This window comes from Austrofundulus limnaeus, unplaced genomic scaffold (assembly GCF_001266775.1).
Source record: "Austrofundulus limnaeus strain Quisiro unplaced genomic scaffold, Austrofundulus_limnaeus-1.0 Scaffold211, whole genome shotgun sequence".
Classification (NCBI taxonomy): Eukaryota; Metazoa; Chordata; class Actinopteri; order Cyprinodontiformes; family Rivulidae; genus Austrofundulus; species Austrofundulus limnaeus.
This window is the reverse complement of record NW_013952613.1, coordinates 467,160-481,145: the sequence shown is the minus strand read 5'-3', so window position 1 is coordinate 481,145 and position 13,986 is coordinate 467,160. Positions and strand designations below refer to the sequence as shown.

The following is a 13,986-nucleotide window of genomic DNA, read 5'->3' as shown; positions in this document are numbered from 1 at the left end:
ATGTTATACTGTCAGCTAACATCATGTGATAATGAACAACCAATCAGAATCTGCCTCATCCTGATACATGAAGTAGGTCAGCTTGATGCTGACATCCGGAAGGATATCACAAGATATGAACAAGTGTTCATATCTGCAGGAACAGGAACAGGAACGAGTGGACAGTGTCCAGGTGATACATAATCAGTATTCCACAACAATAAATATTTGTACTTCAACAAGACATGAGACAACATATCTGTCATTACGTAATATTGGACAGCTTTCTCTCACTGAGTGTTTATATGCCTGGAAACATGGGGAATAAATCACCGTTATTCCTCCCTCTGGCCTCCCATTGCACTCCCTCTATAGCATAAGTTATGCATACGTATCTAAGCCTCTAAACAACAACACAAGACAGATAAAGGTTGTTTTTTTCACTCGATAATCAGAAGTTTTGAGTCAAGCAAATCCAGTCTGTTTGTTCTAAAAGCTGTACTTCTTGATACTAATAACTGGAAGCAGACCATTTCATCTAAATGACATGCTGATTAAGCATGCACTGCACCAGTCACACACTGCGTCCCATAGCCTGCGAGACACAGTTCTGACTGGGGGTGCTATGTAGAGGACAGGGTGTCAGCAGGTAGTAACAGACAGAAGCTATGCAGTTTTCATCATGCAACAGTGTGAGCTAAATTATAAATCCTTTACTCATCCCCCTCTTGCAGTTATTGTGAGAAGTGACACAAAGATGTCATGATGTAACAGTGCTCACAAACACATGGGACCGTTTCCACCACTGTGTGATTTTAATAAAAGGATATTAGACCACAGCAGGTCTGGATCAAATCTGTTCGTGACATCAGGCAGATTGGTCACATTTCAGACCCAAGAGTTGAAGACCTTTAAGAAAATGAAGACTTAATATATTCCTACAGTGTTCTTGTTGATCCAGTTTTCACATTTTTTTTAAATCCCTTTCCGGTTTCATTCCCAGTTTGCATCCCAGATGGCCCAATCAGAGTGAGACAGCTCTACATGTGTTTAAACTTTATTTTTAATTGTGAGGTTAATTACTTGTTCTTTCAAATCTACTTGTTTTAAGACTCCAACTGGTTTCAGATTCACTTGATCTACATTTATTGCAGTTTTAAATAGTTATTAATGGGATCCACAATTACTTGTAACATTACACTTTATTTGATAAACATTTATTTTAACTTTAAAATAAAAAAATTACTGTAGGCTGTTTAGTTTTTACAAATTAAAAATATGTATAATGCTGCAAAGCTTACTGGGTAAGTGATGACATAGACAAGGCTGTCCATGCGAGGCTGCAAGCTTCACCCTGAAGGTTAATCTTGGACAATATCCGACAATCAGCCCTTATAAATGAAAGCACAGCACATTGACAGAGAGGAGAAGGTAGAAATGACTCAGCTTGCAATTGAAAATGTGGATGAACAACAGAGCTGCTTGATTTAGAGAACGTCAGTTTAGCCTGTTAGCTTTTACACTAGCTACAAACTATTACAAATATATGGCGATATAGAGTTAGTGCTAGCGAAAAAGCTAAAAGGCTAAACTGACGTTCTCCCATCCATGAAGCAGCTCTGTTGTCCTTCATCCACATTTTCACTCGCAGACTGAGTCATTTCTACATTCTCCTTGTCCACATCTGTATTTAAAGAATTATCCCTTTTATCAGATATATGTTTGTAACAAGTTCTAGATTCATCTCAGAGGTTTTTGTTTGGGCTTGTGCTGTAGAACATGAACTAAATCATCTTTAATCTTGCAGGGATGTAGACTGAAACAGTGACTTTTAGATTAAAATGTGACCTTCTGAGCTGCAGCTGCTTTAATAGAGTCGACCGGGTCCTCAGGACTGCCAATTTTTCCAAAAACGTGAGAGTGAGGTGAAGGCGTGGGGGGGTTGGTGTTGAGGACTTTCACCTATTCCTGCATCCTGTTGGCTACATGCTTCACCAGAACATAACTATGATGACTATAAACCTCTGTCAGATGTAAAGGTTGATTATGTCAGTATTAAACATCTTCTTGATCAGATGTTATGTTTAGAGTAACTGTTGAATTCCATGAAAAGCATTTTATGATTTATGTTCAGTCAAAAATGTTACGAGTTAAGTCAGACATTTTCCACTCAAGGTTAGGAGAGGACTGAGGTTTAATTCAGCCTGAGAGTTTGGTTTGGAGGCCTTTAATCTGTTCACTCGACTGATGCAAATGGAACTATAATTTTAACACGAATACCTGATTTTTAACATGATTACTTGATTTGCTGTATAAAACACTGTTTTTATAAACAGATTTATAAAGCCTGCGTACACCACTATTCATGCAAAGGTTGTGATTTATAAAATCCAAACTTGACTTAAAATGTGCGGTGCCTCACGCCAGCTTTGACCCATGCGTACACTCATTTTGGAGATGTGAAGATGCGACACAGACGGTGAAGTGAAGAATTAGAGCCACACTGTTATGATTTTCAGGCAGGAATGAACCCATAGCACAGGCAAAAATCCAAAAAGGCAAAAAAGGTGATTTATTTAACAAAGAAAGCTGACAGGGCAGCTCAAAAACTAACTTGGTGTAGCAAGGCAAGGCAAGGCAACAAACATACAGGCTATGAACAGCACAATGATAACAAGAGGGTGAGAGGACAGGGTGAAGAGCGCTGAACCTATTTCTAACTTTATCTGACTTATTTTATTTTATTTATTGTTTTATCATACTGCAGGCTCTGAGAGAAAATTAATTTGAAGCTGAGTTTTTGGGAAAAAATTGTTACATTACTCTAAATGTCTGTAAACCTGCAAAGTGAGGGAAAATCTGTGTCAATTACAGACATTCTGTTCACGTGAGCAGCTGTCAGTCAGCATCTGTCATCCTCAGACACACGATGGAGCGAGTCTGAGTCGGCCAATCACTTTTTTTGACATTGATCAGCTGACTGATTTAAATACATCTTAACATTCATGAGGTGCTTTGCATTGACTGTTTATGGTTGAATGTGGGTGTGTTAGAACCTGAGGCGGGACCTTGTGTGCAAACACTGAGGTACAGCTGTGATCTATACAAGAAAGATGCGCAGAAACATGCGTACGTATGGTTTTATAAATCTGAATTTTTTTTGGCATACGCCATTTTCGTCTTTTGGCCGTACGTTCACTTTTAGTATGGTTTCCAATCCTTTATAAATCTGACCACTGGTCATTGTGCTCAAACATCTCAATCTTGTCTGATCATCCAACTTTTTTTCCAGAAAGCCCTTGGCTTGTTCAAGTGTGCAGCTTCAGCCTGAAAATGACAGAATAATAACACTCTATCCTGAAACAAATACTGTATATAAACTTAATCCAAATACAAAATAAACTGTTTTTTAATTTTTTTTTATAAAAAAAAGACAAGAAACCAGAGTGTTTGCTCCACAATGAATGGCCTTGTGGATTCTTGCTCTCATACAGGTCAGCATGCTATTTAAAACTCCTTAGTCTGAAACTCACCAAGCGAGTAACTAAAACCATTGTTGGTGAGAAAATGAGCGCAGGAAACCAGACTGGGGAGTGTGGTGTGACTCTTTTGTTTCACTGACAAAATTAGTTTGCTCATTTCACCTCGTAAATATTGCAAAGTGAGAACTTTCAGCACTCTTTTGAGATCTCCTTTGAGTCATCGTCCATCTGCTTGTTTGCACAGATGCGAGTTTGAATTGTGTTTATTTGTGTTTGGTTCTTAGGTGTTCCAGGAAGAGATGGGTGTTGTCAAATCCTACAACCTGAAACCTGGAGGAGACAAAATTCCTGTCACAAAGCAGAACCGGAAGGGTGAGTCCACTTCCAGTCATGGCTGGAATGTCAAAGTTTAGCTTTAAATGACTTCCACTGAAATTTAAAAATGACCAAGTGCATCCTGATGGCAAGATACTACCATCACCTCGTTTTAGGTTTGAACAAGATGGTGCTGTCCTTGGTGAACAAAAAGTTACATTTTCGTCTCGTCTGACCACATAACTAAAGAAAAAACTCCAAAGCCTTATTTTTTTAAAAATAAAAGCCAATTTCTTTTTTGCCACTCTTTCATGAAGCCCAGCTCTGTGCAGCTTACAGTGATTCATTTCTGCAGAAAAACCGCCCAGTTTCATCAAGGTTATGTTTGGCCTCTTGGTTGCTTTTCTAAATAAAGCCCTCCTTGTCCAGTTTATGCATTTTGGTGAGCAAGTCTCTCTCGGCAAAGTTTGCATCATTTCAGCTCATGTGTGCAGATGTAATCAAACCTGACTCAGCCTAGAAGTGTCTTTATGTTCACAGATGGATAAAATCCATAAACAATTAAAAATGATTTCCCTTCCAGTAACTCCTATTGGTCTTCAGGCCCAGTTCTTCACCAGCATCATTATGAGCAGCAAGACTGAAGGTTTGGTGGGTAAAACTTTGTCATGGAAAAATTAAAAACCTCTTATTTTCTCTTTTCCACAGAGTACGTCCAGCTCTACGTTGACTTCCTGCTGAATAAATCCATTTATAAGCAGTTTGCTGCCTTCTACCATGGCTTCCACAGTGTGTGTGCCTCCGATGCTCTCATGGTGAGTCTACAATCACCAAAGTAGCTGTCATTAAGGCCATGATGTCATAAAATTTTTTAAAGTGTTTAAGTGTTCCTTTCCCATTTTTTAAATGTATGTTTTAAAAAAGAAATAGTTTTGCAAGTTGTAATTTTGTTCAAATCAAATAAGCTTTGTTGTCATTCTGATACATGCATGGTATGAAGCTGAACTGAATGTTTTTCCATCCTAACTCCAGCATGAAATGGGCATGAATAAATGATATGAGCCAAGAAAGTGAACAGTGCAAACAACTTTGTATATTGCAATAGGGCAAAAGTGCAGCAAGTTAGTTAAGAGTTGGTTCACACTCAAAGTGGGAAAAGTAGTTGCAGAACCTTAAAATTTTTTTTTTGATGAGATGGAAACACTTGCATGATAGTAGCAGGTTGAACAATCCATGGGAGGGGTTGTGCATACGCAGCATGTGATTAAAGGATCTTTGGTGGAAGGGAGGGAACCTCCTATAACACCTCTCAGCTGGTTTTGTGACACACTGCAGTGACTTCTACTGTGCGTAACTGTTTCCATACGATGAAGTGATGCAGCTGATCAGATCACCGTCCACAGAGCTCTGTAGACGGTGTGTGGGTTCAATGGCAGAAGGCTGCCTCTCTTTAGTCTCCCTAAGAAGTGAAGATGATGTTGTCCCTTTAAAGTTGTCCAGGTTAGGTCTTTGGATCTGTCTATTCCTAACATCTGGTAGTTTTGACTCTTTCTACCTCGGAGCCACTGACAATCAGGTGATCTGTCGATATTTTCCCCAGATCAACAACCATGTCTTTAGTTTTGCTGTTCTGGCACCAGCTCAGATGGGCCACTTCCACTCTGTATGGACCATCATTGTTACTGATGACATAATTGACAACAGTTGTGTAAAAAACAAATACTGCGATGTAGTTGGGTTTGGACTTTACAGTGCAGTCATGAGTAAGCAGCTTGAGCAGCAGTGAGCTGAGCTCACACCCCTGGGAGGTGCCTGTGCACAGCCTGATTCTTTTCTGAGGTCCTACTGCTGATGTGCACAGACTGAGGTCATTGAGGTCATTGGATCAACAAGTCCAAGATCCAGTAACAAGTGTGTGTGTGCTGAGACTAGGGGTGTAATGATACATTGATCTATAACAATATATCGATTTGAATAGTTCATGATTCAGTTATATCAAGGCAAAATGAAAATATCGATCTATATCATCATCAAATGCTTGATGTGAACTGATTTCATATGCCCATCTAACACAGTCATTGTGTTAGATGGGATTTTGTTATTGCATTATATCGATTGCAGACGTGAATTGAATTGAATCGAAATCATATCATGATAGACTTTGTGATATCGAGAAATATTGAATCGTCATCCAAACAAATCGATGTAATATTATATCATGATAAAGCTGGTGATTTACACCCCTAAATGAGCACCAAGCACCAGGTTTTCTACCACCTGCTGGGGGATGATAGTGTTAAATGCTGAGTTGAAGTCGATGAACAGCTTTCTAACGTACACTCACCGGCCACTTTATTAGGAACACCACGCAAGTAACGGGTTGGACCCCGTTTTGCCTTCAGAACTGCCTCAATTCTTCGTGGCATAGATTCAACAAGGTGCTGGAAGCATTCCTCAGAGATTTTGGTCCATATTGACATGATGGCATCACACAGTTGCCGCAGATTTGTCGGCTGCACATCCATGATGCGAATCTCCCGTTCCACCACATCCCAAAGATGCTCTATTGGATTGAGATCTGGTGACTGTGGAGGCCATTTGAGTACAGTGAACTCATTGTCATGTTCAAGAAACCAGTCTGAGATGATTCCAGCTTTATGACATGGCGCATTATCCTGCTGAAAGTAGCCATCAGATGTTGGGTACATTGTGGTCATAAAGGGATGGACATGGTCAGCAACAATCCTCAGGTAGGTTGTGGCGTTGCAACGATGCTCAATTGGTACCAAGGGGTCCAAAGAGTGCCAAGAAAAGATTCCCCACACCATGACACCACCACCACCAGCCTGAACCGTTGATACAAGGCAGGATGGATCCATGCTTTCATGTTGTTGATGCCAAATTCTGACCCTACCATCCGAATGTCGCAGCAGAAATCGAGACTCATCAGACCAGGCAACGTTTTTCCAATCTTCTCTTGTCCAATTTCGATGAGCTTGTGCAAATTGTAGCCTCAGTTTCCTGTTCTTAGCTGAACGGAGTGGCACCCGGTGTGGTCTTCTGCTGCTGAAGCCCATCTGCCTCAAAGTTCGACGTACTGTGCGTTCAGAGATGCTCTTCTGCCTACCTCGGTTGTAACGGGTGGTTATTTGAGTCACTGTTGCCTTTCTATCAGCTCGAACCAGTCTGCCCATTCTCCTCTGACCTCTGGCATCAACAAGGCATTTCCGCCCACAGGACTGCCGCTCACTGGATGTTTTTTCTTTTTCGGACCATTCTCTGTAAACCCTAGAGATGGTTGTGCGTGAAAATCCCAGTAGATCAGCAGTTTCTGAAATACTCAGACCAGCCCTTCTGGCACCAACAACCATGCCACGTTCAAAGGCACTCAAATCACCTTTCTTCCCCATACTGATGCTCGGTTTGAACTGCAGGAGATTGTCTTGACCATGTCTACATGCCTAAATGCACTGAGTTGCCGCCATGTGATTGGCTGATTAGAAATTAAGTGTTAACGAGCAGTTGGACAGGTGTACCTAAAAAGTGGCCGGTGAGTGTATATGTCCTTATTGTCCAAGAGAGATGGAGCAGTGTGTACAAGATGGAATTAGAGGTGGAGTGGTTAGGGCAGTAAGCAAATTGCAGTGGTGAAGGACTTTGTCACGATGGGAATCAGAGCCACTGGGCAATAGTTGTAGGGAAATGTCATCGCTGATTTTTAGATTTGGGAATGACAATAGTTTATGTGAAGCTTAAAGGGAAAGAACCACAGCCTGAAACAGAGAGGTGTTGAAGATGTTACTGATCACATCAGCCAGCTGGTTAGTTAGAACTTTCAGTATTCTTCCTAAGTTGTTACCAGGTCCAGCAGTTTTCCATAAGTTGACTTTAGATAGGTCAACCTTATGCAGAACACGTCTTCGTAAGAGCTGGGTTTGCATTGTAGTAGTCGTGTGTTGTTGAGAGCTTCAATAAATATATTATATTCACATATAATCTATTTTAAAAACAGATAAAGGATTGGCTTATAACACATCAGATTGGTCAACATTTTGAATAATAACTGCCTTCTCCTAATTCCACCATGTGACCACTTGTGTTTTGCCATTTTAATGAAGTATTAAATTAGTTTTAAGGATTTCTGTTACTTCTTATTATACTTTTTTATTTACTGAGGGCAACAGATGCAGCTAATCACACTTTGATTTTACTTTTTAATTTATTTTGCTAGTTATTTATTTACATTATTTAACCAGGCAAATCCCGTTGAGATCACAGACCTCGTTTTCAAGGGTGGCCTGGGATCGAAGGCAACCTATTGTACAAATTTTTTAGGGGTGTTGGGGAAACAGGAGTACCCGGAGAAAACCCATGCAAGCGAGCAAACTCTGCACTGAAAGACCCCAGGTCCGAATTGGGGATTGAACCCAGGACCTTCCTGCTGTGAGGCATCAGTGCAGTTTTTAGAAAGTCCAGGGACAACAGACGAAAAATAGCCTTTTGGCTAATCCTGCATTTACAGCAATATCAATCAATTAATATGCATTGTCCCTGCCAAATAAATAAATTAAATATTGTTGTTCAACAATTTGGGGAAGTTGATGGTCATCTCTGTTGGTCGGTGTGTGATCTGTCAGGGCCTGAATGTCCTGTCACATTCTTCTTCATGTCACAGTAGTTGTGGATACATACTGTCATCCCACTTTCCTATTGTCTTTAGAGAGCAGGTAGATTTTCTATGATCCACACAAGATCAAACTTATACATACAGCCTCAAATAATAGTCTGAACCAGGGCAGCTGTGGCTACAGTGTAGTCTACCGTATTCAGTGTGTGAATGTGTGTATGAATGAATAATGTCTTTGAGTGTCTAGAAAAGTGCTATATGAGATTGATGCATTATCATTCCTCATTATTATCAAATATATATTCACCTAAAACTGTTGATAAGTGGTGCTAAACTGTCTGTAGTGTATTTTAGCTTAGCAACACTAATACTTTTCTTTAGTGATCATTAGCTGCATCTGTTGCCCTCAGATAAAAGAAAACTGTTTAGAATGTTTATTACTAATCCAGGAACCACCAAGGCTCAAACTGGCTCAATTCTTGATGATTAAAAACAAAACAAAACAGTTCACAGCTCAAGCAATTCAGTGGTATTTTGATTTGACAGATTTGTTGCAACACCTTTTTTGGTTGTTTTACAATAATGAGTTTATATTTCCTGCAACAGACTCATCAGTCATGCCAGAACTGCAGAATTGGTCATTTCCTGTGTAAATGAGAGACAAAAATAAACCCTGAATTTTTATGCATGGTGCAGGTAGGAGTTGTAGAGTAATCTATGAAAGAGATTTAAAAATATATATATGTCAAATGTGTTAATGTCACATGAGAAAACAACACAAAGTCCATTAAAGTCAAATAAAAATGTTGAATTCAGCAATAGTGCATAGGCAAATACAATTAAATAAACAAGAGAAAAATCTGTTTTTTAAAACCATAAACATGAACAGTTTCATATAAAAGGATCATCTCTATCGTCTCAATGAAAAAAAGAAAGAAAGAAAGAAAATCTTTTCACTAACACAGCAAAGGTTTATTTTAAATAAATATATCACCGATGAGCTAAGACTTGATGTTTGGCCTTTGACCTCTTAGGTCCTAGCTGGCTGTTTATAGTATAGGGTCAAAGGTCACAACTGTCACTTTATGAATAGCTTTGTGCTTTTGTTGAGCATGCTTGGGAGTCAAATATCTGCTCTGCTTCACAGAGAAGTGATCAAACTGAATCTGCCTGAAGCTCAGACTCGTTCTGTTTTTATAAGCTAAAACCCTGAATGTGGGTCAAAAAAGGACAGGTTAATCAAACAAAAGCAACATAAACTGGGATGATGAGACTTAGCAGTTATGGTTAATAATAATAAAAAAAAAAAATAATAAAAATAATAATAATAATAATAACAATAATAAACTTATTTGGACTGATTTGTTTAGTTAAAAAAATAGCAGGGTTTTTCTACATGAAATTTGATCACATTGAAAGATTTAAAAATAAAAATAAACCTGTCTTTAACTTCACAGATAAAAAGTTTCTTGATCAAATAACACCTCTGTTCTCATGGATCTTCTTCTCAGTCCAGTCTCAGAAACCTTGGTGTTTTATGTGACCAATCAGTGTCTCTGGACTGCCTTTCACAACATTTGATTAAAAATAATTTTTTACCATTTTAGAAATATCTCTAAACTGAGGGCTATTTTAACTAAATCGGACCTGGATATGATCATTCATGCTTTTATCTTAGACTTTTGTGGCTCTCTTTTTATTTGCTCTAACAAATGTTCAGTCACTCCTTTAGAGGTAATACAGAACACTGCAGTGAGGTTAACAGAAGAGCACATCTCACCAGTTTTATCCTCTTCACACTGGCTACCTGTCAAATTCAGAACCAATTTTAAAAATTTATTTGTGACTTTTAGAGCTGCAGAATTGTTGGTCTTCAGGCCAAAATCTCCTGAAGAGTCTCAAAACCAAGTTTAAGAGATGAGTAGCCTGGCCCTTGCCTTCCTACACAGTTCCACTCAATTCTAGTTTCCCTTCACTGCTTCATCTGGGACTTCTTCCACAGACAAGGATTTCTTCAGGAGCATTTTTGTCTGGGCCAAACAGAGAACAGAACGTCGATTTTCTGCGCAGTGTCTGCTTGTAGTTTATTTTACCTGGGCCAATCAGAGAACAGAACSTCAATTTTCTGCGCAGTGTCTGCTTGTAGTTTATTTTACCTGGGCCAATCAGAGAACAGAAGGTGGAGTTTTGAACGACGTTGATTTTCTGCGCAGTGTCTGCTAGTTAGTTTAGCATACGGCAGTGGAGGAAGTGAATGAAGCCAGTCTGTGTTGATAAGGCTTCCAAATTAAAATAAATTTGTCTGACAAAGCAGCAGCTCTCATTTACAGTCATCTCTTTCGGCTCGGTACTTCTCTCCTCTCAGTAGGGTTGTTTACAGTGCTCGCGATTTCCGGTTAGCTTCTTAGCTTAGCCTCCTTCACAGCGACATACGTCGCGGCCAACCAATCCAATCATTTTAAACTTCAGCAGAGGCCACGCCTCCTGCAAAAATCGCTTGTCTATAGCTGCAAGTACAGACCCTTGTACGAAGCAAAGTGAAGGACAGGGTCTGGTTTTTCCCAGGCTAAAGGGCTCGACACACTGGAGGCGATGTCACTCGCTCTCCATTCATTTCCTATGGAGCCTGTGCGATGAGGCGACAATCGCTTGCCCTCCTCCAGCTAAGCGACCGGCGAAAATAGTGCATGTGAAATTTCGCGCTCGTACAYGTAGACGTGCACAYGCGAGCTTGCGACGCGACATATGAAAGTTGAAAAATGTTCAACTTTTGTCGCTGTCGCTTAACGTACAACCAATCAGCGAGGGTTTCATTGACTGACCAATGAGAGGAGCGTATGCTACACACTGCCGTTAGCTAACACTTTCACCAAGTGATTACTAAAAAGCTTTGTGGGAATTTATTGGCACCAGGGTTAAGTTTATGGTAAGTTTTTCCTCATAAAACTGTATCTTGATGTGTGTTTGTTTTTCAATATCATTAGCATCGCAAGATTTGTTTAGTTTACACGTCCATAATGCGTACCCCCCTTCAGAGTCAAGAACCAATCAAATTTTGTGAAGACAAGTGACCTGAGAGCGCGATTCGCAACGCTGCGATCGCTATCGCGTCCCGTCTGTCGGGTTTCATCCTGGCTGCGATGACAGCCGTTAATCGCTGTAGTTTGTCGCTGCCCGTGTGTCGAGCCCTTAAGACTTGAGGGGACATTTTTATTCAAGCAACAGCCCCTAGTACTTGTTTGAGAAGCAGCTTAAGATGCTGTTGTTCAGACACGATTTTAGCTAAATGTATTACTTGTTTTATTAGTCACGTTTTATTGTATGCTTTTATGTTTTTATTTTATTTTATTTGTTCGGGACAGTGTGCAATTAAAACATAATTTGATGCATTGCACCAGATTTAGCCTGAGCCTAATTTACATCTGTAGTCCCATCAAACAGTAAAAACAAAACAACATCCAACAGTAAAATAAAAAAGAGAGGAAAAACACACACACACACAAAAATACAGAAAAATAAAAATAACGTAAAATAAAACATTTTGCAATTAAAAATACATAAAACACTGCACCCCACTCCCCAAACATAAAATCATGCCCACCTCCACCCCACTTATATTGGATGTTTGTATTTGATTTAGTTTGACTCCTTATAAAACACTTTGGGATATTTATCTGTAAAAGGTGCTATGGATATAAAGTTTAACTAGCTAAACAACTGCATAATTTCTATAAAAATTTAAATAAATCTTGTATTTGAGGCCCAGATGTTATCTATCAAATCTGTTAAAAAATGTTTATGATACAGACGTTTGAGGGCTGATCTGCAGCCAGAATTTGGCGGTTCATGCTCAGGAGTTTGAGCTTGGGATCTTAAAGTAAAAGTAGAGTGAATATTAGATCAAAGCTGTTGTTGTATTTATGCAGATAATTTGCTGATATTTTTGTAAAAGGTCTTAATTTAAAGACAAAGTGTTTGTTTTTCAACCCTATTCAATGGTTATGATCCGTGGATGATTTCTGATGTGATAAGAATCATCAGAAACCTGTTAGTTCATACAGCCAGATATAGCATTTCAGGTATTCTATCAGTGTCCATTTTCATGTGACAGTTTTGCAGTAAGGCCACAAAGACTTGTCCCTCTTTAGGTTGCTTTTGAAGGCTCAGGAATTGCCAATTAAGCCAATCACGTTCTGCAAAGTTATGATTTTTTTGTTATAAATTAACCAATGGAAGTGCTTCAACAGTCGCCCCTTACAAGCCTTTTAAATTTTTTAATTTTTTGGAAGGGTGTCAAGTTAAAGGTAAGAACCAGAGGAAGTTGACTCACACCCTGGTTTTCAAGAAGAAAAAATAAAAAAATCCCCCGGTAGCGTCTGGAAATGTCGAGAAACATTTAAAAGCAGAAACCTCAGCGTAAATCACACAAGGCTTTCTCTGTTTTGTCTCAAAGTGAAAAGATCAAGTGTTTCATGAATTTCTGAGAAGAGGTCAATGTGCATCCAAGACTCACTGAAAAGATTATCTTCTTATATCTCACAATAGAGGTTGTTAGAATGACACAGAGTCCTCTGCTCACTGTCGCCTCCACAACCAGGTCCTGGATTAGCAGAAAATGAATGTTTGAGGATTCTTTATACTTTTATTGGTGACATTGTGTCTTTCCTTTTGAATGTTTTCACATTGATTCTAATTGTGTGTACAGTTTCACTTTCTCTGAAAGTCCACACATCAAGTAACAACTACCATAAAACTAAAAGATACAAAATATTGCATGTTGGTTCATATTCAAGATATGTCCATAAACGCAACAAGACTTCTTGTTACATTTACAATTAGGGCTGTAGCGATACACTAATCTCACGACACGATACAATATTCGATATTCTGATCATGATACGATACATATCACAATATTCAGCTAACAATACGATATGATTTTCTCAATGATTTTAGAGGGACAGAGTGATTTTGGTGAATTTTTGGGACTGTTCCATAGACTTAGATTGAATTAATTAAACTGAAAACTGATTAAAAACACCAACTACACAATACCTGGCTCTGATTGGACAGAGATCTAGTCTATAGCCAGACAAAATCAATCAAAGATGCGGTGAGTAAATTAGTTTCCTTTAAATGAAACAATGCAAACTGTAGCTTACAAGCCTAAATAATATTTGGTTCCATCCAGGTGACTTTGGCAAAAAAAAGAGCAAATATTCCCAAATCTTCAGGATTTGTTGTTTATGATAAGAGTAATTTGGAGGTAAATTATTTTGTTCCCATGTTACAGAGGGGAAACAGATTATTTTAAACAACTGGAATATTTTGTTTCTTGTATCAGCAATAAAAAAAATATATAAATACACACAATGGAAGACAGTGTTTGTTGGCTGACTGATAAACAGTGAGGCTAAAGAGAACATGAGAAAAGTTGGAAAAGGTCTGGGGTCTCATTTATAAAGGATTGTGTGGAAACCATACTAAAAGTGAACGTACGGCCAAAAGGCGGAAATGGCGTACGCCAAAAAAAATTCAGATTTATAAAACCATACGTACGCACGTTTCTGCGCATCTTTCCTT

General features: G+C 39.0%; 1 protein-coding gene across 1 annotated transcript in view; it reads left to right on the top strand.

Annotated features, from left to right (window-relative positions):
* hectd2 (HECT domain containing 2) overlaps positions 1-13,986 on the top strand; it is a gene marked incomplete in the record, with an annotated part of 99,349 nt that overhangs the window by 68,487 nt on the left and 16,876 nt on the right. Inside the window, 2 exon segments of the mRNA XM_014019201.1 lie at positions 3,746-3,833; positions 4,485-4,591. Of these exon segments, the coding sequence (XP_013874655.1) occupies positions 3,746-3,833; positions 4,485-4,591 (195 nt within the window).